This window comes from Balearica regulorum, chromosome 5, assembly GCF_011004875.1.
Source record: "Balearica regulorum gibbericeps isolate bBalReg1 chromosome 5, bBalReg1.pri, whole genome shotgun sequence".
NCBI classification, from domain to species: domain Eukaryota; kingdom Metazoa; phylum Chordata; class Aves; order Gruiformes; family Gruidae; genus Balearica; species Balearica regulorum.
Window position 1 is genome coordinate 54,016,418 of NC_046188.1, and position 26,593 is coordinate 54,043,010.

Here is a 26,593-nt window from a genome sequence, read left to right on the forward strand (position 1 = left end):
TTTCTTCTTGCTGTGTGGATTTTTGCTTCGTATTTCCTCCTTCAGACTACTGATGCATATTTAATAGGAACAAGATTAGTCTCAATACCAAAGCCTGTGGTGATGTACATCACTTCAAAGTTGTGAAATAGTCAATGGATTATTATGATTTTGTTCCTAATTAAAACAATTAGTTTTACATGCTGCTTTTCAATGGAATTTTAATGTGTGAGCTCTTGTATCAATTTAATTTCATTATGTCAACATATTTACTATGCTAGAGTAGAAGTTGAGTCAGTATTTCCATTATAAGATCCTATTTTACAACTGTAAAATTAGTATTGTACTCTTCAGGGGGTTATAATCGGGCTGTAAAAATGCATTTAGGGCAGAAACTTGGCATGTAAGGTTTCAACAGCATATATCTGGGAGGAAAAAAGAAAATGTAATTTTGGAATACAATATATTTGCAGATGGATTAGAGTTATGAGGGCAGAGAAAAATGTAACTTAAACACACACTTTGATTTGCAACCCAATTTCCAAAATGCTTTTTAAAAAAAACCTCCTAAGCAAACAGCACAGAAAATACATCTCTTGTGTTACTGATGCTTCATATAGCCCAATTCAGAAGGGATGGGCGGGGTGGTGATGGGAAAAGACAGACAAGTACTACTTAGTTGTATATGAAATTTTTCTTCAGTTATACTTCAGTCAGCTCAAAAGCACCTATTTCTTTTCACATTTCTAGTTAATGTATATATTTCAACATGATGTTAAGATTGCAGCACAGAATAGTTGATAAAACTTCACTGACAAGGATTTGTAAATCTTTTCAAAAGTAGAAGCATAACCCACTATCTTCTTTCATAATCTTTTATGTAAGAAGGTACTAGAAGACATCACTTTTCCCATAATTATATTTCCTTTTTTACACCACATTTTTTGAATAGGAAATTGTAACTAGAATTTAGGATTTTAGTACAGGATGCATGATACAGAGGATTCGCTATCCTCTCTCTGCTTGACTGAACACAGTTACTTAAGGGATAGGGGACAATGGTGACAAGTTCTTGCCTGGCACATCAGGCCTGTCTCCTCTGTGACTACTCCACCTTCCCAGGTGCCCTTGCATAATAGATATGAGGCTCTGCAAGTGGAACCAAACAATGACAAGGATGATGGTTCATCTAGCTTGGAGGTATTGCTGAGGTTAAGTCGGCCTATGCACTGTGTCAAAACCGTCTCCATAAAGGAAAAAAAGATGGGTCATTGTCATAGGAGACTATCCCTTCTGAAGGGACCAGAGGGCCCAATTTGCCGACCTGACCCACTTCTTAGGGAAGTCTGCTGCCTCCCTGGGGCCTGGGTTGAAGATGTGATGAGGAAACTTCCTACCCTGGTACAGACCTCAGATTGTTATCCATTATTGATTTTTTCGGCAGGCAGCAATGAAGTTGCAATAAGAAGTCCGAGGGCAATCAAGAGAGACTTCAGAGCCTTGGGACAACTGGTTAAGGGATCAGGAGCAATAGTAGTGTTCTCTGTCTTTCCAGTTGCAGGGAGTGATGAGGGAAGACATGCTGGAAGAGCCAGCAGATCAATACCTGGCTCCAAGCCTGGTGTTACTGGCAGAATTTTGGGGGTTTTGATCATGGGTTGGTTTACATGACCAACTGGAACAGTTGTCAGGCACTAGAACAGGCTGCCCAGGGAAGTGGTTGAGTCGCCATCCCTGGAGGTATTCAAAAGCCGTGTAGATGTGGCGCTTGGGGAAATGGTTCAGTGGTGGACTTGGCAGTGTGAGGTTAACGGTTGGACTTGATGATCATAAAAGTATTTTCCAACCTAAATGATTCTATGATTTTTTTTTTAAACTGACCCTCTAATGTATGTAAGGAGATAATGTCTTAAAGTATCTTAATATGTATTCGTAAAATACTTTTGTAGGATTCAACACAGTTTTGGAAATAAGCCACATGTTAAAAACTTGTATTAAAAATTAAATGCTAATATTTGAATGTTTTGAGTATCAGAAACTTGCAACAAACTTTTAACATCACCACCTCCAGCAGCTAGAGCACTCCCTTTGTTGTTTATTTGACAGACATGCGATGATGTTGCTTAGGAGGTGGACGGTTTGAGTATGGATGGCTTTGTGTTTTTCTGAGGTACAGCTCAAGTTGGAACTTACATCCACAGGATTTCCCTCTGGTGTCCCATTTTTTAGTAGGAATGGGCAATTGTTAAAGTGGCTGACAGCCACACTTGTCCTGAAGCACTTGTCATGACTCTCTGTTTCCCCAAACCTAGTGTCTCCATCCCTTCACTCCCTTAGCAAACATGTTGCCTCTATAAATCTGCCCTTCCTTTCTCGCCTCCCCTAGAGATGCTGCCCTCACCATTTCTGCAGTAGCTTGGTGGTAGTATGCAGGAACAACTGCAGGACAAGATGGGAATGTATATTATTGCCTGGAACTAACATCCTCTGGGTCCTGGGTGGCTGAAGCCCATACTGTCAGAAGAAAACCTGAACAACCAGCAATTGAGGTGTGCCTCAACTGCTTGAGAGCTTTATGTGGTTTCACATGCTCTGATTTGGTTAGGCTTCTTCAAAGTCACAGACGACAATCGCTTTAATTTCCAAATTCAGAAATAGCTTGTGACACAGGTGTTGAGTTTTAACCCCAGCCAGTAGCCAAGCACCACGCAGCTGCTCACTACCCCCTCCCTCCCCAGTAGGAGGGAGAGGAGAATGGAAAAAAAACTTGTGGGTTCAGTTAAGGACAGTTTACTAAGATAACCAGGGAAGATAATAATAATAATAATTTTTAAAATGATGCGCAAATGCAATTTCTCACTACCTGTGGGGGGAAAACCCTGATGCCCAGTCTGTTTCCCAGCAGCAATCCCAGCTCCCACCTAGCTTCCCCAGTTATATCCGGAGCAGGATGTTCTATGGTGGGGAATATCCCTTTGGCCAGTCTGGGTCAGCTGTCCTGGCTGCGCTCTCCCAGCTCCTTGTGCACCTGGCAGGGTGTGGGAAGCTGAAAAGTCCTTGACTTAGTGTAGACACTACAACTATCTAGCAACAACTAAAAACATCGGTGTGTTGTCAACATTATTCTCATACTAAATCCAAACCACAGCATTATATCAGCTACTAGAGAGAAAATTAAATTTATCGCAGCCGAAACAAGGACAATAGGTGAATTTAAATTGCTCTCGGATGCCAAATGTATCCTCCTGCTTCAAACAAATCCATTCTTTCCTTGAGCTCATGCAAATAATGACTTATTAAGCCTTGTTATGCTACATCACCCTGGTGGTAATCTTTACTTCAGTGTTTTGAAACCCAAACTCAACAGATGTTTCCTGCATGTGTGCATTAAATTATCTGTTCTTGCTCTTGGTGTACTATATGAATTAGTGATTTGTTAGACTATGTTTTTCAGGATCTCTACTACATGGAAATTTTTCAGCTTCTCTTGCTATTTATACCAATGTTATTCTCTAGAATACTTCATGTCTGACCCCAGTCATAGTCCATGGTTACAATATATATATACACACACACACACACACTCTTTCTATGCAACAGTCTTGTAATACTCTCAGCAAACATCTCTTGCCCATAAAGAAAATCAGTAATTCAGAACTGTTGGCAGCCTCCCACTAAGGAAAGTGTATGACGTGGGTAGGCAGCCCATATCCCAGTAACTTCATACGCTGTAAAGTTGCCTCAGCCATGAAGATTTAAATTAATGGTTTTACTTTACAAGATTTTAAACATGTATTTTATTGTAATTCAATTTCCTGTACCTTTATAGGTGGGGAAGCAAACCCAGAGAGGAGAGTTACCTTCATTAATGTCATACACATTGTCATTCGGAGAGTTAGGAATGCAACTAATGTTTCTTTAAAATAAATTAAAAAAGGAACAAAAAACAACAACCTGAAAATGCCACATTAATACTTCCTGTAATGCTCTATGTATTTCTCTTCACAGGTGACTGTAACAACTATTGGCTATGGGGATAAAGTGCCTCAGACCTGGATAGGAAAGACCATTGCATCTTGTTTTTCAGTATTCGCAATTTCATTTTTTGCACTACCTGCGGTAGGTTATCTTCTGCTTTTGCTGGCAATTTGACTCATTAGTCATCAGAGGAAACTTTTGTTATTGATTCTTTAACCCTTCATTTAACATGATGTTATGAAAGCTTTCTATTCAACTTTTATTTTGTAGTTAAAATATATGTGGCTTGTAGAAGGAAAAAAGCTTCTATAAGTAGCTAAAAAAAGTAAACATGTAGTGTTTATTGTATGCAACACTAGATATGGTACGTATTTGATAAAATGATGTTGAATTTAAAATACTTTTTCTGCCCATCTCAGAAATGTAAAGGAAATTATTTCTCATGCTAATTACTTCTGGTCTCAGTGGCTTAGTGATGTTTTGGCTTTTTAAGGCATTCACTCATAGTTTACTCAACTGATTAGGTTCAGGGTGACCTGGAAAGTTCTCATACACATCACTCTTCTCATATACATCATTCTTCTAGCAAAGTTGCAGAAAAGGTGTCACTGGCAGAGAGACAACAGTAAGCAGCCAGGGCCACTGATGCAGCTCTTTGCCAAATTAGCATCTGTCCATGGCCAAAGTCCAATTTTAAAAGCAACCTAGGGCTGAGCTTGTAAAAGTGTTATGGCACTTTGTTTGCACTGAAAACTGGTTCCCAAGTACTTTCTAACAAGAAACAAGGCACTTGAGTACCAAGGGTAAATTCAAAATTAGCAAAACCTGGACTGTGGTTTGAAAACCCAAGATGTTCAGTGCCAAGAGTACTTAAGAGTATTTTTTTTTTTTTTGCACAAATTTAACAATACTCCTGAACTATGCTGTTAAAATGTTTGTGCAACCTGAAACATGCAGTTAAAATGTTTATTTTTCAGCAAGTTTTTCACTTCAGTGACACCAACAGTTGCGTTAGCAGATGTTAGTGTAGTTGTGGCAGGGAAGCAGTGGCGATAAGTACAGGATGGATGAGAAGAATGCTTTTATACCAGTACCATCACAAAAATTCTTCACAATATGAAATAGTAACTATTAAAAGCCCAGTGGCTTTTTAAAATTAGTCATTACTTGAAAGGTCCACAACCTTTTGCGGCGGAGAGTACTTAAGTGTAGATTTTTAGACTCTTCAGCATCAGTTTGCCTTTAAAGCGTATTCTTCCCCCCCCGCCTCATTCTAACTCTTTGATCTTTACTAAATGAACATAATAGCAAGGGTCTTTCCTGTTCCTTTCAAAACACTTGATTAATACAGTTCTTAGAGGCTGAGCCATGATCATTGGCTGCTCTGACACCTCAACTACCATAGGAAGAAAATGCATTATGTTTTTATTGAGTAGATGTAGTCATGTAAGCTGATTTATAGATCATCTCATTTTTATCTGTGTTACTAAAACTTCCGTTAAATATGTGTATAGCTATGCAAATGACTACATAAATGACTTGCTCTATACTTAATTTTGGACTTAATAGTTATGCTACATTTGGAGGCTATTTTGGGTTGTACACTATCCAGTGGCGTTAGTCCTTGTCTTTTGTCCTGAGAGTGGATTAGGTGGCCTTGTGTTGAACTCACTGAAGTCCTGACCATTTTGTAATATTCCTTTTCCTCTTCTTTGTCCTCCCCTCCTACCGTGACTTAACATATGGAAACAGAAATTATCATACTACAGTTAAAAGGTCTTTCTTGTGACCTGAATCATGCCATGCCAAAACTTTATTTCTCATAAAAATGGAGTTAAGCACATCAGGTTATTATTTCTCCCTATTCTGTCGCTCCCCTGCGCAAGCATTTATGAGGCTTTTAAAGGGTATGAAATATAATTTCTGCTCACTCTTTAGCATTTGAGTCCAGCTAGCTTAAACAGGCTTTGGATCAGGGCATGATAGCATTCATAGTTGGTTTCAAAAAGTAATACTAACTGAGTCTAGCAACTTAACAGTATTAAGTCATTTCCTCTAAATAATTAGTTAGGTTTTATGATGCTGAATAGAAGTTTATTAATGCAACATAAATTGGTAAGCTTATGTGTGTTTTTTCCCTCCCTTAAAAAAAATTAAAAAATTAGATCTGTGTTTTCTTTCTTCCCATAGGGGATTCTTGGTTCAGGCTTTGCCCTAAAGGTACAACAGAAACAAAGGCAGAAGCATTTCAACCGTCAAATTCCAGCTGCTGCCTCTCTCATACAGGTACTAAGTTCCTGCATTTTGCATACTATCATTTCTTTCCATTTATAGTTTTTTTCAAAACTGTTGGCAATATTTCCATGCCTGATTCCCATTAAAAATTGTATAGGAGTTACAGATGCAAGTCTTTTAAATGGTTTTGGAAATCCCACCTTTAATGTAAACTAATGAGCAGAAAAGCTCACTCCTAAATCAGTGCAAACTGTTTAATTCCGTTGGTTAAAATCAAAACTGAAGGCTATTTTGTAGTTATTGAGCAATGTACCTGGGGAAAATGTTATTAAATACTATGCTTGCAGTAATAAAAAACAGAGAAGAGGCTTCATGTAAAATTACAATGTAAAATTTAAAAAATACTTTGTTACTTGTAAAGACAAATGTCAGATATGCTTCATTTTCCTTGGGGCAAATAAATTCTTAAAAATCTCAAATTTATAAGAATTAAGTCAGAATATTAAATAGTAAAATCTTGTATGAATTTTTCAGCTCCAGGATAGGTGGCTGGGAACCACTGGGATTCTGCAAAATCAGGGGTTTTGTTTAGGATAACATACAGGCAGAAAAATTCTGTTCCCCTCTGTTAACAATACAGTTGCAATTCAGTGTCAGTAAGGTCAATGAGATTTTATCTTTTACTTTGGTGAAGCCAGCATTTCACCCTGGAGAAGAATTAATATTGTTTCATTCTAGGTTTTTCCAGCTTTTCCTGCCTCAGTATCTGCATATAGCTTTAGAAGCACAGGAATCAAATTTAAAAGAAATCTAGATGTACACTTAAACCATATCATTTCTGTGTTCTCATATGACTTATTTCTCTAGCTTCATGAGTGAACATGGATTTCCAGGTCAGGCTCTTTATGGAAACAGTAGCTAACTGTAAAGTTTATGCTTGAAACTAAACAGTCCCAGAGTTAATGTGAAAAAGGTTTAAATTTAGGGCCCTGGTTATAGCCGGAGATTAGCCAAAAATCTTCAGACTCAGTGTGTTTCGTTTGGACTGCATGGTCAAAAAAAGGTATGGTTTTACAAAGAATGGATTTTTAGTGTTCCTACTGATTCTTTTGGGAAATCAACCCCAAATTATTGGGAGGCCTGAGACTGCATGTCCAGAATGTTGTAGTTGGCTCCATCTGAAATGTTAAGGAGGATTGGAGGATGGACAATGAGTTGCTGACTACCTGTTCTTAGTAGTGATAATTATGATTTACTAATAGTCTCAGACTTCTAATGACCCAATTTAATAAGTGCTCTACAAGTAACTTATAAGAAGATTATTCTTAAACAAGAAGTTTATGAAATAAGTACAAGACAAGACAGCAGCTGAAATGAGTGATACTTTTTTCCTGTACTCCTTGTTTTCTTCTAGAGGCCAGTTGTTTCTTTCAGTATCCTATTAACCATGGTAGGAATGAATTATATGGTGATTAATTCTGTGATTGATCCTTTGATTTCCAACTGCTGTCTGTTTTCTTCTGTCATTCTGCCTTGCTTTGTTTCTTTCATCTAATGTTTTCTGGCCTTTCCCACTTTAGATTTTGTGTATCTATATGTGTGTCCTTTTTTTCATGTAGTTTGTAAGTGAGGATTTTTAATTTGGAGACTAATTATTAATCAACTCTGATATATTTACACGTTTAGGAGAGAATGTAGTGGTGTTTTGTCTCTGGTTGGTCTTGTTTCCTAGCCCTGCTTTTTTTCCTGTTTGTCTTAGTACTTTAATCATTGGTGGTTGGCAGAAGGGAGGATTGGGTTTGGGTTTTGGCTCCTGGTTAACCACTGGTGCTGCTCCCTCATGCTGTCAGGCTTATTTCTTCATATGAATATGGTCCTACTAACCACACCACAATTGCTTTTTTCTTTTTCTGAGAGTACTCTTGTGAGGCAGGGAAGAACAATTTTTGTTAGGAGCCTGAAACACAGGATCCAATAGGCAAAATGCTCAGAGGGGGAAACTGGGGCAGAGCAAGAAATTTAACCCCAATCTTTTGAGTCCAGTCTAGAACTCTCTCTTACTATTTCTTTGTTGCTAATGCGAACAAAAGTTGCACTTGAGAGGACATCTTCCTTTCTGGTTTGCCCAGTTCAAACTATGTAGTTTCTGTTTACTAAATAAGGATTCTAAACATGCTGAGTTTGTTTCCAATGAGAATATTCAAGAATCCTGTTAAATAAAGAATGACTAACACACTAATTTGAAGTTACTTTATAGTACAGATAGCTACAAGTCCGATTGCATTAATTGTTCTGTGGCTTAAAAACATTTGTTCTAGACTGCATGGAGATGCTATGCAGCAGAAAACCCAGACTCTTCTACATGGAAAATATACATTCGAAAACCTGCCAGAAATTATCATTTGCTGTCACCCAGTCCAAAACCGAAGAAATCTGTGATGGTACCAGTATCTAACACTTCCTATTACAGTAATTTAAAATTTTTAAATTAGATAGAATTTGTTCACTCTCTAGAGGCTATTTGTTGTGTTTGTTTTACAGATTATTACTTTGTTTCGAAGTTTCATTTTCACTTCAGTTTTGAGATTTTCAGTATACAGACATTTTAAATTATAACTTAATTTGCTTCAGTTCCCAGGCTTGACTTTTTTAGTGGATCTATGGGTTTGGAAAAGAGTAATAATGACCTAACTCAGGCATATCAATCAGTAACTTACTGTTGTTGTTTGGAAAACTATAAGCAAAGGAAAAAAAGAAAATTACTATTTTCAAAACAGCAACTTTTAATTGTTTTGAGTTTTGTTTGGGTTTTGGGAGGTTTTTGTTTGGTTTTTTTTTTTTTTTTTTAAACACCAACAAAACTGCTGCTTGTCTCAGATATTGATTTTGTGGCTTTCTAAACTATGGTGAAGACATCCTGTGCCTACATACAGTAGTATTTTCATATCAACGGATTCCATAAGTTAAGAATTTTTTGTTTAAAAAACAGCAACAAAACCCCTTTGTCAGAATCTTTAGATTACATAATATTTCATCCTCTCTATTGTAAGAGTATTGCACAGTACTCTCAAGTTGGATGGAGAGGCTGTTGTGCAAAAATCTTCCCTAGTATCCCAGGTTCATCTGAGTTCTGTAGCAATATATCTGTTTTCTTTTTGCTGAAGGTATGATTTATTGTATCCATGTAGTGGTAATGATGTTCTAGAATAGGTTGATTTATTTAAACTGTTGCAGAGCTAGCAGACTTTTTTACTGCAGGCAAGAGATTTGCTAATGACAATGTGCAGAATTCTAGTGATTAGCCAGTTTTGGTGGGATGGGGGCGATCTTACTGAGAAACGCAGAGTGTAGCATTGTGAAAATGTAATTGGTCAGGCACTCTTTTGACTCGTAGCTCATTGGGGACTGCATTATTATTGAAGACATTACTGAAGAGAGAGCTAAATGTACTCAAACCAAGTCAATTTAATGTATGTGTATTTTTAGGTTAAAAAGAAGAAATTTAAGTTAGACAAGGACAATGGACCTTCTTCTCCAGATAGGATGTTAACTGTTCCACATATCACTTATGACCACGTGATGGAGGACAGGAAACCTGATTTCAGTTTTGAACCATATGAAAATTCTGGTAAGAAATTCCATTATAAAATGCCAGTAACTGTAATGACTTCTATTAGTGATTTACACACAGGTCCTCTTTACTATCTGTAGGGGAGAGGATGAGGACACAACAAGCTTTTGTCATTCTAAAGCAAGAATACTTTGCTTTTTGACTTTGCTTGCTGGCTTCTCTGGATGAGATTCAACTATTCTTTTAATAAGCATGCTCCACTGCAGACAAACTGAGATTATTTGTCATTTCTACCTGCCAGAAGAGCTACTGTCTCTGAGGCTAGTGGATACATTCCCCAGTACTGCAACTTATTGAAACCACAAGGATTAGCTGTCTGCTTTTCAGTGTGACATTTACCCAAGATGTGTTACTATTGTGCTTGTACGTCAACCAAAAAGGGTTGACATGTCTTGGCTGCACTGAATGTAGTCTGGTACATGAAACCATCGTGTGCTCCTGCCATCTGCTCAGTGGAGTAGGCTGTGAATCAAATTTTGAAAGCAGAAGTACTTAAGATGAATGTGGATCCGTCTGTATTAACTGTGACTGTACAAAATGGTACTGTATGAGGAAAAAGAAGAAAGAACTTTAATAGTCACCTTATAATTAATAGCTTAGTTATAGTTGCATTAGCTGTAATGAACTTCCAAAATGACTCTGAATTTACAATGTGGCTTTTTTACAAATGTACTTTTATTAGAAGTTCTTACTGTGCATTGCTCAAATTTTGGCAGCGAGAATGAGGTTTGAGTTTTAAGGTTTGTTTTATTGATTATAGATACCTTAAGTACTTATGTTTTTTCTCCTAACAAGAATTTGGCTGACCTGATTAAATTTAGTGACCTTTAAAATCAGATAGCAATGTGGGCTGGCACCAGGCGTATTTTAATTCAAGCAGAAAGTCTCACCTTCCATGCACTTTTTTGGTACGCCTCTGTCTTGTCTTGTTCTGTAACATCCACGCTTTTCCACTCCTTCTTGGCCTCTGTTCAGGAATGATTGCGAATTGCATCTGGTGGTAGAAATTACACAGCTGTTAAAAGGTGGACAAGTAATAAGTTAGTCTGTGTCTCAGGCTTTGAGGACAGATACCTTTTTTCAAAACAGTCCAATGAATGAACTGTACAAATGCTTAGATTTGTGAAGTCCCACCTTTTATCACTCACTAAGTTTCTAAGTTGATTAAAGGACAATATGATTTGCAGGCAGCCTACTACTGCCACTTCAAAAATCATCTCTATAGCTTTTAATAAAAGGATTTTCTCTAATTTCTTCTGACACTTATCTTTTTTTCTTTTTTATCTGTGTTCTGCTCTCTCTAAACTGTTACAAGTATACAGGACAAACAGGAATGTTAAAATTGCTTGGTAAGTTGAGGAAAACAATTCTGTCTATGGCATGCCAGCTTATGACAATGTAATGTTTGCAGTGCTTTTCATGTGTGTCTAGTGCCATATAGTTTGTAAGAAATCTTTTGCAGCCAGGGACATCTAGACAGACAAAAATGTGCATTGTCACACTTGTAATCACAATTGCACCCACAGTTTCGTTACAAAAAGAAAAGTGAGCACTCATTTTTTTGTATAAGTAGATGATCTCTGGTTTTTTATAATTGAGAAAAATTGCTCCTGTGTATATAACCAATAGAAAAATATAATCTGCATATAAATAAAATATAATTCATCTAGTAGTTATCTGAACATATAGCTGAGAATTAATTTCTAAACAAATAGATTGAAACGGAAGAAAAATTTCCAAATTTGACCTCCAGTGTTGTGTATTCTGAAGTACATGCATCTGTTCCTGTAAAAATGCTCTGTAGATGTTTGTGAACAGATAGGGACCCATAAATTAAATAATTTATTTTACTGTTTGTCTGGATTCTGTGATCACTTAAGCAGCCATGTAGTCCTGCGATGTTTCTAATGTGCTTGCTTAGGTACTTTCTTAACAACTGAGTGTTCCCCAAAGACTCCAGGATTAGAGCTAGGTCTGGGCACAAAACCTCTGTGATTTAGTGAGAGTGCTGTGAGCCACCTGTAAGTTGTCTGCTCCGCAGCCACTACAGACAATAGAGGCTTCTTTTCAGTAATTGAGTGCATGGATGCTCCGACTTAAATTGTCTGAAAATACAAGGTTCAGTTTCTCCTCTGAATCTGTGTGGAACACAGGTGCAATTAAGGTGCTAAAATAGCAGAAAAACTGAATCTCCTTGACTCCCTCTGACCAATCCTTGATTTACCCATTTTCCGGTTTCCACTTTTCTCCTGTAAAAGAGGGGTTAGCATGGCGGAACAAGTTCAGGAGAGCAGCAAGAGCCATGAAGGCAACTGTTTTACATGAACAAGAAATTTCTTCATCCTGGGGAAATATCAGAGGAGCTTTGCCAGCCACCATAGGTTCAGTTTCTATTTCTTAGCCAGGCAGCTGAGAGGTTACCTAACACTGCTCTCACAGTGACTTGAAGAAATAAAGAGGAAAGAGGAGTGTATTTGTACTTACTGTGAATAAGATTACCTACACAGAAAACTGAAGCTGCCAAGTCAAAAGCTCAGAAACAAGAAATTAGGAAGTTCAAGAATAAAGGATGCTCATTCAGCTTTAATGTGGTCCTCAGAAAGCCTGTAGTCACATATCCATATGCCGCTTTCTCATATTCAGTAAATTCTGGTTCTGTCTTTGGGCTGCCCACTTACATTCAAGTCTTCATGCTCCTGGATCCCCTTCTGGCTTCCCTGCCAGTATTCTTGTGCAACCAGAGATTTCCACCTTCTTATCTCCTCTCAAAGACCCAAGAGCCAAGGCTAGAGCATACCTAGCAGTGACAGAACGCTTGCAAAACTTTTTTTTTTCCTCCAGATTTTTTGACTCCAATATATTTATATTTTGAGAGTTTTTCTCTTTGCATAAAAGATAACACTTCTGAAAAATATCACTCTTTCCTAGGGTGCGAGTGCACAGGCATTTCTTAATAATGAAATAGTTATTAAAAGGATAACACTATTCAAAAGAATGAAACATAGCGTAAACGTTATGTTTTGCTGAGTCTCTTTCTCATCATTGACTCCTCTTGCTTGCCTGAAACTTTTCCCCAAGAAATTCACCTTGAGGCAGGCACTTGGCTTAAATGGTTGAAGTGGGCAGCTTCAAATGCTTTTAATGGGATGTGTCAGGCATCTTCAAACGTGGGTGGCAGTACTGGTCTGTCCACTTGATAGCACTGAAATTTGACCAGGAGCTAGCTACACTGTGAAGGGTATGAGCCAGAATAAGAAGGGTCTGACCCGTATGAGGTTGTACACTTTGCAAAGGGAAACACTTGAGGAAACCCTAAAGTCAGGAAGGAAGGGGCAAACACACAGATTACTTTCCTCAAAATGGGACTGGCATGTAGGGAGCAATACCTTGCAGCAGGTGACAGTGTCATGAAGAATGGGTTTGAAGAGACACGATGCCTCCCCTGGTGGTGGTTTAATGTTCTGCTAACATGTAATACATGCTAGAAGTTTCATACAAACTCTTTTCCACGGTATTTTTTATTTTGGTTTTAAAGATGTCAGGTACAATATTCTGTATTTTAGGTATGTCTGCATCTCCTCAGCTGCCTGTCTGGACCTTTTTTCTTTTTTTTTTTTTTTTCCCCTCCCATCTCCTATCTCTTTGTTTTATGTGCATCTTTACTCTGACTCAGATTGTCAGCGCTCCTGGCCATCCTTTTCCACAGACCAGCAGTCTTCCAGCGCTCCTTCCTCTCCAGGTAAAGCTCATAATAATTCATTGCTCCATCACCTTTGTTAATTACTAAGTCTTTCCAATGCTCGTCTGGAGTTGCCTGAAGTGGCACAGAAAATTATAGTGCTGGTTTTTAAAGAAAGCATAGGCATGTCAGTAGAATTTTGAGTTTGGAAAGTTTTTCAGGTTGTAAATTGCAAATGTTTAAATAATAAAAAAAAATATTCTGTAGAACAGAGGTATTTTATAAATGCATTAATGAAAACTCAGATTTTCCATGAAAAATGCTTTGAAGTGTTTTAAATTTTGTCTGTGATTGCAAAAGAGAAAGTGTAAACTATTCTCTGTCTTGCTAGCCAAATACCCCACTACCAGAAAAGCAACTGCATACATGTCATATTATATACAAAATTGTTGTGTTTCTGTAGATATATAGAAAACCCACCAGCAATTTCTTGTTACTGTGATTGTAATCCTCGATTGAAAGTTCATAGAATCATAGAATTGTTTGGGTTGAAAGGGACCTTTAAAAGTCATCTAGTCATGCAATGGGCAGGGACATCTTCAACTAGCTCAGGTAGCTCAAAGCCCCATCCAACCTGACCTTGAATGTTTCCAGAAAGTTCAGAATTTCTGTTTCAAAGCAGGAGTTCTCATATTGTGGGGAGTATATTTGCTGCCATTTCAAAGTAGTACTTGGCTCGGCTTTATCAGTTGGATACTCATGCCTCTTACCATAGTTGCTGCTGCTACCCATCAAAAATAGAGAAAATAAAGCTTGGGAACCCCTGAATTATAGTAAATATCCCTCACTACATCTGTTTCCTGTTTCTTTTCATTCATTATTATCCATTGAAAATGAGTTTCTAAAGCTTCCTTTTTTTTCCTTTAGCCTACTGATTTAGAAATTTAGTGTCTTTTTTTAACATACTTCTTTTTAAACACTGCTTTGTGGGAAAGACTCCTCCAAAGTCAAATGGCTATGAATTTATTTTTATAAATAAAAAAAATATGCTGTGGCAGCATATGCTCCCTAGTGCTCTGCTTGAGTCTTTGTCATGGTTTAACCCCAGCCGGCAACTAAGCATTGCGCAGCCGCTTGCTCACTCCTACCCCCACCCCTCCCCAAGCGGATGGGGGAGAGAATCGGAAGAGTAAGAGTGAGAAAACTCATGGGCTGAGATAAAGACAGTTTAATAGGTAAAGCAAAAGCTGTGCGTGCAAGCAAAGCAAAACAAAGAATTCGTTCACCACTCCCCATGGGCAGGCAGGTGTTCAGCCATCTCGAGGAAAGCAGGACTCCATCATGTGTAAGTTACTTGCGAAGTCAAACACCATCACTCTGAATATCCCCCTGTTCCATCTTCTTCCCCCAGCTTTATATGCTGAGCATGATGTCATATGGTATGGAATATCCCTTTGGCCAGCTGGGGTCAGCTGTCCCAGCTGTGTCCCCTCCCAGCTCCTTGTGTACCCCCAGCCTACTCACTGGTGTGGTGGTGTGAGGAGCAGCCTTGGCTCTGTGTCAGCACTGCTTAGCAGTAACGAAAACATCCCTGTGTTATCAACACTGTTTCCAGCCCAAATCCAAAACACAGCCACACAATAGCTACTATGAAGAAAAGTAACTCTATCCCAGCCAAAACCAGCACAGCCTTGCTTCAAGGCATTTTGTGGCAGGGAAACTGTAATTAATACCGTGTTCTTTCCTTGGTCCCTTCCCTTCTCTCTGCAGGCAGATTGCATTGGTAGTATTTGGAGTGATTCCTCCTTTATATTGGAAGCAGCAACATATATTTAAGAATGAGAACATAAAGAGCAGAGGCCTGCACCGGTCACCAGAACTGACCAATCTTAGTTATGATCTTAGAAAATTTTAAAATAAAAAGAGAGGGAGATACCATGTTTGCCTCATATTAAGCAGCTCTTCATTTCTGTATTCTCAGATAGGCTGAGATACACTCTTGACTTCTTGTTCCTTTTTCATTGTGCCACTCCTTCTCTCCCCTCCCATGAAACTGAAAAGCAAAAACTGTGAATGATCCAAGAATAGCTGTTTCTGCAAATCCACTTGTGTACTTTGTGTATTGTATCTCTCATAAGCACAGTTCAGTGAGTGTTCAGCAAACACTTCATGTGGTTTTAGGTTCAGCAGTTTTACCACTTGTCATCAGGAAAACTAAAAAGGCTGTTTCCTAGAAACCAGGAAAGTTTCATTTATATCTTGCAGAAATGAAAACATTGAAAACTGATTTAGTGGAAGCCAAAGGAGTCTGTTTTAAAGACATTTTGCTGCATATCTGAATCTGGAATTATTTTGCTTGTTTCACAGGCACTGTCTTGGATGATGGCTACAGTGAAGTGATTAAATACCATGACACTAAAACAAAATATAGGAAGCTAACATTTGCTAAAACTTACTATAGAATTTTAATTTTTAAGTGCTGCAAGTGTCTCATGTTTTTAATTTGTCTTTAAAATATAACTTCATCTCCTGGCAGTAGTGTCTTTTTTTTTTTTTTTTTTAAACTGTGATTTCAGAGGTCTTCCTCTCCTATTACAATTTCTGGAGAGCAAACTTTCCCATTGTAATTTTGAATGGCCGTGTGCCTAATGATATAATAACGCTTTCTCTTCTCCTTGTTTGTAAAAGTTCAAATCCATTTCTGCCACATGAAGATATCTACTTACTTGAGTAAAATGATTGCATTTTGAAAAAAAAATTTGTTTCCTGATATCCCCACTTCTCATTAAATTCAGCTGCATTTAAGTTAGCTATTTCTGCTGCATTCCTTTAGCTTTCCTGTTGCATTTTGGCAGGACATTATTTACTGTTATATCATAAAGTATTTTATTTAATACAGTAGAGATTTCATAAATTACAACACTATAATTATTTCACTGAATGATCCAGCCAGTTGCACAGATAAAGATTTCTATGGAAGCATCACAATCTACCTATGATTTCGACAGAATTTTACTTGTTGCTTTTATTATCTATAAAATTCATTTACAAGTGCAAGTATAAATATGATAGTGGTTTTATTTATATGCAAATTTTGTGGCTTCTCTAACAATTGTTAGGATTATGCTGGAAAAAGCACTTAGGGTTCTTAATGTTAGAGTCTGGCAGAATTTAGGAGCCTGAGTTTAAAAATGAAATCTACGATACTCTGCCTAATTTCTTGGATGCAACTTGGAAGTGTTGGTTAACAAGTACCTTTGCCACTAAAAACTTGCAATATCTGAAGTTTTGTGAAATGGCCTTCCCACGAAGGACCTCATCTTGGATGAATGGATCATCTTGTCACCTGTGTCATGTCTGGGCTCATCGATGAGGCATCCTTGTGCCTAAGTATGAGAGGGATTGGGAACCAGTAGACTGGCTCAGACAGTGCAGGACAGGAGCTGACTGCTCACCTTGAAAATGTCTAGACCCCTTTGTTGATCTAGGCCTGGTTTCTGGATCTTAGTCACACTAACTGCACCTCAGAAACTGGTATTATAAACTAAAACATGAAGCAGAGATGATATGAAAAGGACCTGATCTTGTCATCGAATTGCACTCGTGCGCTGTTGCTATAGAGTCCATGGTATGGCTGAGTATTGTACAGTAAGATTTATAATGCATGAAGCTGCCTGTGATATAGATACTCTACATTCTAGTGTATGAGGAATATGAACCAAAAGAAAAAAAAAAAAGAGTAGCTTTAAGTCTTCAGCAGAAGTTGAAATTCTTTGGGTAGAAGAAGAGCTGAAATTTTACTTTTCATGAACTCTGTGGTATATGCAATTTTTTTGTAGTAAGCTCTGTTTTCAAAATTCTGTTGAAATGTACAGTATTTCAGAGATCCAAATGAGTGGTAGACCTTTCTCAAAAAAAGCCAAATGCTATTGCCTTAACTGTTATCTGCATGTTTCCTCACAGTGAAAAAAAGCCCGACGTTTTTAGATGTGAACACAGGACCCTTCATCAGGACCAACAGCTTTGCTGATGAGCTTGACCTGGAGGGTGAGACACTGTTGACCCCTATAACTCACATCTCACAGTAAGTCAAGGCTATTGAGTTGTGCATTAGTTGACTTAGACAAGAGAAGCCAATTCAGGTGGGAGGAGCTGATAGGGCTATCTCAGATATTTGCGTCAAACTCTTTTTACCTTGAAGTTGGTGTATACTCTTCTGAGTGCCAGTAAATCTTTGTGTTGACCTAAAGAAAAGTTCACTTGGCTGTAACACAAGGCTTTAGTTTTTTGCTAATGTCAGTGGGCAGCTGGTGGTTGATAGCCTCAAGATTTTCACATGGAGACAACGTGTGGGAGTACTTGCCTGTTGAGATTATATTACTCTCTCCACCATTTTCCAGTGAAATAGCTGTAAAGTGCAAATTTTGAAATACTACTTACATGAAATACCAGCCTTTCCGTTTCAGTAGCACGTTCTCTAACAGTCAAATGATGATCTGCATTGGAAGAAAAGATCTGTTTTGCTCTTTATTACTGCTTTGTGGCATATAAAAATGATCTGAAATAGGCCTGTATATTTTTTTATTTTATTGGGTTTTTTCCTTTTAAAAGAAGATTTTCCACATCTTTTATGCTAAAATGTTATCTCCAGGTTCTCAGGTTATTCTCAAAAATTGAGAATTGCAAAAGCTTTTTATTCAAATGCCTTTAAAAAAAAATAATCTTCTGTCATTGTTTAATTCAAACTCCTGACAAATGCTTATTATTTACCATAGTAGATGTGTTACAGTATGGTCTCTAGCAGAGGAATGAGACAATTTTTCCCTCTCCTGTTCCTAGAAATCTGAGGATTTCTACAGTGAAACCAGAGATGAAAATTCTTGGCATACTTATATTTCTGAGGTACAAAACATGCAGAAATGCCTGCTGCCGATTTTCAGGACTTCTTCCTATGCAATATAAATAGCAGAGAAGCATGAATGTACTTTTTATAGCCATTGTAGAAGGGCATTTTTTTAAAAAAGTAGGTTTCGGAGGACTCTTCCCTGCCCCCAAACAAAAGGTTGTGCATTTTTAGCCAAATCACCTAAAGGTACATATATTTGTAGGCAGAGGATTTAGGAGACTTGTATTCTGGAAGATTTCTTAGTGGCACAAGCAGGAGGAGGAAGTCATAAATTTCCTCAAGCCTTAGACAAGAACAACGGAGCAGCAAAACCAGATCTAGAAGTTTCCTTTGTGTAGCTTTTTTTTAAACTTTAATTTACCACAACATTACAGGCTTTCTTTAAGAGAAATAAGCTTTGGTGCTAGGAATTTCCATTATCTTTTTTCGGATTCCGGAATGATTTAGTTACTTCTCGTTATTACCTTCACTGATGTTTTTCAAATAATAAGGTGTGTGCTCCATCACTTTTAAGTCCAACTTGTGTAATATCTGAGGTTTATTTTTTTTTCTATGGACTCTTTGTGGGAGACTTCAGGATATAGATAATGTGTATCAGCTGAAGAACTTTACCAATTTAACACTCTAGGCTATTAGTAACTTATATATTTCTCTTTCACCTCCTTAATATTTGGTTGTAACCTTTGTTGAAATCTCCCTAGATTGTTGTAGGTCATGAGCGATGGGATGGTACAAAACATGTCCCCATATATCGCCAGAATTGAATCTTTTCTAGAGTGGAACAAAATGGAAAGCATTGTTTCTTTTAAGACTTTGGGTTTAGATTCAAAACTGAATAAATTGGATTAAAGACAAAACTGGATAAAATATTAATTGAAATGTGTCCTTTTGAAGCATGGCTGCCAAAATGTTGTAGGGTCTGAGAACTTAGAAGTGCATTTATTTTGTATGCAGTTTATTAAAAGGTCTGAAACAATGCCAGATCAGCCTATAGATATAACGGTTTGGCAAAAAAGTTGGTGAAAACCCTGTGTTTTGTAATGTCAGTCGGAGTGTTGGCATTTAGGTAACAGATATTCCCAAATATTTTGAAATGAAAAATATTTTAATGTTTGTTTTACTGTTGGGTTGTGTGTTCTGCTTGCATTTGAGGTGGTTGAAAAGCAAGCTGCTGTGCTGGGTTTCACTGGGTACCCATGTTGCTAGATGCTGGAGACCAATCAATTTCCATGAATTATTTAGACAAATGCTTCTTTTTCATTCTTTGTTTCAAAGTCCTAGGGAACAAATATTTAAGAGCTGGTTATACATCTTAGTAGGACCTGCATGTTAGACGTGTGGGCATAGAACTAAGGATCAAATTTAGAATTACGCAATAGACGTAGCTCTGTGTGCAAAGCCACATACTAATTTTCTGTGTAATAAAAGTGGTTAGTCATTTCAGATCCATGTCTGTGTGTGTGTTTAATTCAGGCTTGAAAGTTATGCTGTGCCTGAGAGAACCTAGGATGAATTATTTTGTTCTGATGTCCCCAGTTGTGAAGCATTTTATTTCCTTAAAGCCATCATCCAGTATGATCGCTCCAGATTTGTTGATAAGGAAATAAGCAACCATACACAGGTCTAAAACCAAGTACTTAACAAAAATACAGCACCAGCTATGGAAACAAATTAGCATGGAAAGGTAAAATGAAGTGCAAATATCTCTAGTTGCAGGTCTTAAAAGCAATTCATAGTCTATCAGAGGAACAGAAGCATGAAGACAGTTTCAGAAATGGAAGCATAATGTAAAACTCTTGATCTAAGGATGCTTGGATTTGGGATTCATAGAACTATTTCCTGGTCAGTTATATATTTATTGCAACATGAATTAGTTTATCCATAAACCACAGAAAAGTGACTCCAGAATAAACGTTACTTTTTGAAAGTCATAAATACATGAGTGAGTATTATACAGTTAATTGGAGGCATGCAACTGGAAAGTGACTTCTAGTTGACAGTATGAAAAATATTTCCTTTTGACAGGTAATGTAAATCTGGCAAAAGTGTGGGGTACCTATTGTTACTGACAGGCAAACACTTGGCATCATTATGTCTTTAAAAAAGAATGAGGCTGAGTTTGTTTTCTCACTTGCATTATGTCATGGAAAGGAAATGCTATCTTTTAGCTCTACTGGTAAAGGGCTGTAAGCTTCTAGGCCTAAAGTCCCCTTTAAGTTGTATTTCAGTACCCTGCTTGTTTATGCAAAAAATACTCTCTTTTTATAAACATAGGTGTAGATTCCTGCTGAATTTAATAGGACTGGTTTTGTCTAATAATAAAAATGCGCGTGTGGGGATTTTTTTGCAGGATATACTCCTGGCTGTATTTTAAATCTATTTTGAAATAAATATCATACTAAATGTAGTCCTGTTTCTGTGGAATTAGAAATGTGAGATCTTTTATGTGGAAAGATTGCTATACCAGTTAATCATTTGTCACTACCCCTTTGAGGAAACAAAAATAATAATAGAAGCACTTTGAGACCTGATGTTCAAACAGGAAAGTGATTAAAATGTCATAGAAAAAACAGATTTGCAGCAGGTGTGTGCGGAAATATAGAATAAGATAGTGCATGGAAGAGTAACTGCACTTTCCTTCTATGTGAGACGTTTTATAAGCTGAAGGTGTAGATTCAGGCAGAGCAATCTGTGTAATTGGCTATTGCAGATCTCTCCTGTAAAATGAACTGTAACAGTTTGAAGAATGCAGTACCCAGTGTGGTGTTTGAGATAAGTCTGGGCTCTTCAATGGTTTGTTTAATGATCATTGTGGTCTGTTCTGTTGTAAAAGTGAATTAGGAAACTAGACTGTAGCAATACCACACCTCTCCTTTGGACTTCTCACTGTTTTCTTTCTCTCTAATCAGTGCGTTCCCATATTGTCTCCTGTTCCCTGTTTCACTTCATTGGGTCTTTTGTTCTATTTGCATTTTAAAGCAGTGGAAAATCGATGCTACTTGTAGCTGAACCTCAGCTGCCAAGAGGTCCTTTCCATGTGTTGGTGTAATTGTTTGATTTCAGCACCTTTTTTAACTTTTAATTTTAACATTAGCTGAAGTAGCAAAAAGAAATTAACCCAGCTTCCAAGGATACAAGTGGGAGGGAGGGAGACAAGTAGGTGGAATTGACCTGAAAAAGGAAGAGAAGAAAATAATGAAGAACTCTCAATCTAATATATTTTTATATAAATATTTCTAACCTTTTTAAAGAAGTTTAAAAAGAGCTCTGAATTCTCCGTGACTATTTCAGAAATGCTACTGAATCAAAAATAAGTTGATGTCTGCTATTCCTATAGTTTCCCATTCTCAGGGTTCAGCAGCTCATTAGACAGTGGTTTGTTTAATCAGTTCTGCTGTAACAATGTTTGGTATTTCTTTCTGCTTCTTAATAAGAGTAATCTTTTAGGGAAATGCTATCTCTAAATGTATTGTAAACTTGCTGCAGAAGTTGAAACCTAAGTCAAAGTTTGTCTCTGGATACAGTATTTAAACTCTTTTTATATAAAAAGTAGCTTGTTTTTCACAAAGGTTAAAGAAACTGGTGAGACTTCTTGAACAACCCAAACCTAATTCTAATCCCTTGAGTATCATGCCAAACGAATACTTGCTGTCATAAGACTATGTAAACCAAGATACTCTCTAATTATGCAAATTGCTGACAAAATTCTTGATCTTTAAATTGTGAGTACGGTATTGCTTCATGTACATCTTTCTCACTAGGTTTTTTTTTGTGTAAAGAATTACTGTGGATCCAGCTGACTTCAGGGAATGTATTTCTTGCTGAAAGCAGTTGCTAACATTGCACATTTGAGATCCTGTTATTGTCTGTATGGTCAAAATAACAATAATTCTTGATGTTTTAATGATTTTTCCCCACCCGTTTAATGTATCTCTTTACTGGGGTGATGAAAATACATTTCATTAGTTTAAGGATTGGTTTTGTCACTATACATATAAAATAAATTTTCAGTGGAGGCTTTCTTGCAGTGGCACACTGCTGTGATCTTAGATTTAATATAGTAGGCTTACAGTAAAATAAAACATTGTATTAAAAACAAAAAGCACTTTCTGTTAAGTGCATTTCCATCCTCAAAAACTGTGTCATGACATCAGCTTTATCTTTTGTACTATCTTCATCAGCGTCTTAGGTGTGGTAGAGCCTTTTAGGCATTGTATTATAAGTAAATGGCAGTCTCCAGTGGTGGAGGTGTTTTTAAAAATAAACCCTTCTTTGTCAAACAGCATGATAGATCGAATAATTAAGCAAACAAATGCTTTTTAATAATTCCAGATTAAGAGGAAATGATAACAGATGGATCTTTCTGAGTGATTGAAATGAATGCATTTGGACACTTTGAAATGTAATTGAAATAATCAAAATAAGCGTGCTGGTAAACTCTTGAGTGCAGCGTCCATGGTGTTGCGGTTACCACTGCCTTTTCTTGGAAATAATGTTTTCTTTCTTTTCCCTTTAAGATTTTTATTAAGTGTTCTATGTTTTAATTACTAGCATATAATCTGTTGGTATGAGATACAGCACCGTTACCTAGAACAAACAGCGCTCAATGTGTTTTATAGCTGTCTCTCTTCTGTTGGATTATCAGTGAGTGGAATCCCTATTTGCTTTGACTTGCTAGCTCATATTGTAAAAGATTCCTGCTTTTATCTTCCTATCCTATACCAAAATGACACTCTGAAGTCTGAGCAAATACTTTTTTTTCCACTCTCGAGTGGCCAGATGTAATGGCTGACTTCTGCTGTCACAAGAATTCTCTCTGAAATGCTGCTAACAATATTTAAACCATGATTTGCATGAGGTTCATTTTATCATTAAAGACAGGGCATGTTAGAAGAACTGCAGTGATGGCAACTGTATGTAAGAACGTGCCTCAGTTAAGACCAGAGCTTAATGTTCAAACATCTCTGATTACTGTTATGTGCTGATATTTCAGCCATTTACTTCACCTGCAACAGGAAGGTCTTTGGTGCTTGCTGTACGCTGGGCAGCGTCCCTTTTTCATTCGGCGTGTTTCAGTATGTAGTCAAACTCCCTTAGAAATGCTGCTTACAATCTCTGCTGATTTAATAGTTCTCTTAAAAGGAGGGGTATGGACTATTTCCCTGAGTTATTCCCTTTGGTACAGAGAAGCATCATTATATTCTGTGCTTTCGGTATAAATATAGATATAGAAATCGACCCTGGATATCTGGACATATCAATAATCTGATTTTTCTCATCTGTTCAGGTGCTTTGAGCCACTTGAGGATATGAAGTGTCCCTAAAGCTGGTTGAACAAGCAATCAGGAAAGATGCTTTTTCAGATGGAAAGCCCAGAACAGTGGTAAATAAGACACTGTATTGATTTCAGTGGCATCACCCCATTGTGGTTTCTCATTGCAGGTTGCAAGGGAGAGGAAAAGACCTGTGGCAATCCAGTCCTAAATATGGCTAATCCCTTAAGTAAGCAATGATGACCACAGTACGGTCATCAAAAAGGACTCAAAGCATCTAACTGATTTAAGTTAAGAAATTATTAGTTTGCTAGGTAGTCCCAGTTTTAGGGAGCTGCAGAGCTTATCTGCAGCTCAAGAGCTACGTGGTTGTAGTGGAGGAAAACATAAACTTGTCTCTTTAAATGTTGAAAGGCAAATGGGTATTTTAGTATGTTTAACAGACTTTATAATAATTTTATTTCTGGCTTATGGGTATTGATATCAGCTAGAAGCACTGCCAAAATAGCTATGGCATTCCCACTGTAGCAATGAGCTAATAGTACCAGTGTCATGCGTTTTCGTGTGCAGCTGCCCTGATTCAAAATCACTGTGAAAATCTTCCCTGCACCTGAAGAGTACTGTAGCCACTGCTGTGCTGAGACAAATGTGATATCTTATTTCCAGGTGCCAGTGCATCTTTCTGTATGTATATATTTAATCTGTCATCCTATGCCTAGAATGGAAACTCTCTGAGTTGGGGACTGTTGTTGTTCTGTGTTTGTATAGCATCTAGTAGGTTGGATCCCAGCACACAGTTTCTGTGCTCTGCATCCAGTGTCTGCCACAGACTTGGCTGAAATTGGCTGATCGTGTCTTCCATGATGCAGACAGTTATTTATAATCTTCATTTTTGAGATGGATTACCTGAGGTGTGCTGAAGACTTTGGGCAGATCTTCACGGTGTCTTATTTCACCCTCAGCATTGTAGTAACTCAGCTGCTTCCGACAGCGCAATAAGTAACGTGGCTAACATCTGTCCCATGTGGTTACTTGTTTCTTTTATCTTTAGGGAGAAGTTCTTGTGCGCAATGGTGGGTGGTTGCTTTTTTCATAGATTAGATAGAGTGTGTAGTTTACATCTGTAGATCTGAAGACCAGAACGGATAATTAGATAATTAGATCTCCTTTGATCTTGTAAAAGACAGGCTGTATAGCGCTCCATCGAGTTGCATGCAGCATTGCTGTGCTGTGTTCTTAATATGAGCAAAAACACAATAAAAGAATTGTATTTCACAAGCTTAGAGAGTTAACAGGTGAAAAATCCAGGCAGGAACCTAGAGTTTGCAAATTCATCTCTCATTTTATTTTAATTTTCTATCTATTTATTTATTGGAGAGGGAAGTGCCTTCATATACTGGTGCTGCTATTTGCCAGAAAGTAGTACTGAACAAATATGTTCCGTGTTAGAGGTTACAAGCCTTTATGAAATAATATTCTCATGATCTTTTCTCCCTTACTACAAATTGTCACTTATGTATTCAAGTACAGCATAAAATTACTGTTTGGCTATTTTATGTTACTGACATAGTATAAAAGTAATGTGTTGACTTTTCCTAGTGTACAAACCGTCTAGGCAGAAGCTAAAATAGCTTAGCTATTTCTTTTGTGTTGCAGATGAACGTTGCATTCCTTGGTCTCCAAGTGCTGGTTTACATCTTGATTGATGTTAAGTAATTAAACCAGACTCCAGCTGCTTAGTGATTCAGAAGTACAGGGTTCCTATGCTGTAAAAACAACAAGCAACTCTCCACTTACTAACTTTTATCATTGTTTACTTTAAGCACCATGCAGAATAAGAAGTGCAAAAACTTTTTTTTTTTTTGGAGGGGGAAGAGAGAGAAACAATAAAAATGTCCCTCTTTTATCTGTCATTTTAAAAAGTTAAATTTATGATCATCTTAAGTTAACTCCAGAATTAAAATTCAAAGCATAAATAAACATTCTCTTTCTGTTAACAGGATGGATTTGCTTTTTGTTTAGATGTTGTGGATTTCCAAAAGAAGTTCAAAACTTGAGTAGTTTATAATGTGTGCGCTTTATTTGGTGGGAGTTATTTTATCCACTAAACAGGATGGAAATTGGATTTAGTGGTTTATTGATATTATGACAAATAATAGTTTTCTACTAATGTGGTAACAAAATATTCATTATGAGGTTATAAAATGTAGTCTTTTAAATAGCAATTAAATTAGCATACTTAAAAATCTACAGGCAGCATTGCGCCCCCACATGCTGCATATACTATGTTAAATCAGTGTAGCAAACATACCTGGATTTGGCACAGCGGCTCTCCAGCAAGAATCAATTTGATATCAGTACAAGGTTGTAGGAATGCCTGTCAAGATTCTTATGTGCCAACCAAGAGGCATAGTTGACCACTGAGATTTATTTCATGTGCAGGTACAGACTAGTAAATGAGCATTTTTAGCAGAATTATAATTCTAATAATGGTCATAATGTTAGCATATGTAAACATTTTTTTTAATTAGTGAAACAATGGCTGTGGATGTGAGCATACTTACAGATATTTGTATTGTGTTTGGGGTAGACAGAGCTGGAAACCAACACAGCGTAACAAGCAAATAGTTTATCTAATGTATTTTTGACCTAATCATCTCATTCCAGGCTCAACTATCAAATCCAGGCATGGAACATTATGGTATTAAAAACCAATAGCACGTGTGACCCAAGGGACCTTTGTATTTTAATACTTGGATAGCATTTAATTTCTAATAAGGTCTTGTGAGAGCATCTTTTGTAGTAAAATGCATTATGTTGGGAAAATGAAAATCAACAGCTGGTTTAAATGTTGCTGGATAGTGCAACAGGACAGCAATAGTTGAAGGAAAATACCTTTTTGTAACAGTATT

General features: G+C 37.2%; 1 protein-coding gene across 3 annotated transcripts in view; it reads left to right on the forward strand.

The window, feature by feature from the left end:
* The window catches only part of KCNQ1 (potassium voltage-gated channel subfamily Q member 1), a 371,004-nt gene that overhangs the window by 110,459 nt on the left and 233,952 nt on the right, over positions 1 to 26,593 (forward strand). For 2 of the 3 annotated variants that reach the window (XM_075754948.1, XM_075754950.1), the window contains 7 exons: positions 3,988 to 4,098; positions 6,148 to 6,243; positions 8,511 to 8,633; positions 9,679 to 9,820; positions 11,146 to 11,172; positions 13,497 to 13,562; positions 17,466 to 17,586. In XM_075754948.1, the coding sequence (XP_075611063.1) occupies positions 3,988 to 4,098; positions 6,148 to 6,243; positions 8,511 to 8,633; positions 9,679 to 9,820; positions 11,146 to 11,172; positions 13,497 to 13,562; positions 17,466 to 17,586 (686 nt within the window). The remainder of the gene's footprint in view (positions 1 to 3,987; positions 4,099 to 6,147; positions 6,244 to 8,510; positions 8,634 to 9,678; positions 9,821 to 11,145; positions 11,173 to 13,496; positions 13,563 to 17,465; positions 17,587 to 26,593) is intronic. The other variant, XM_075754949.1, reaches the window with a different exon arrangement.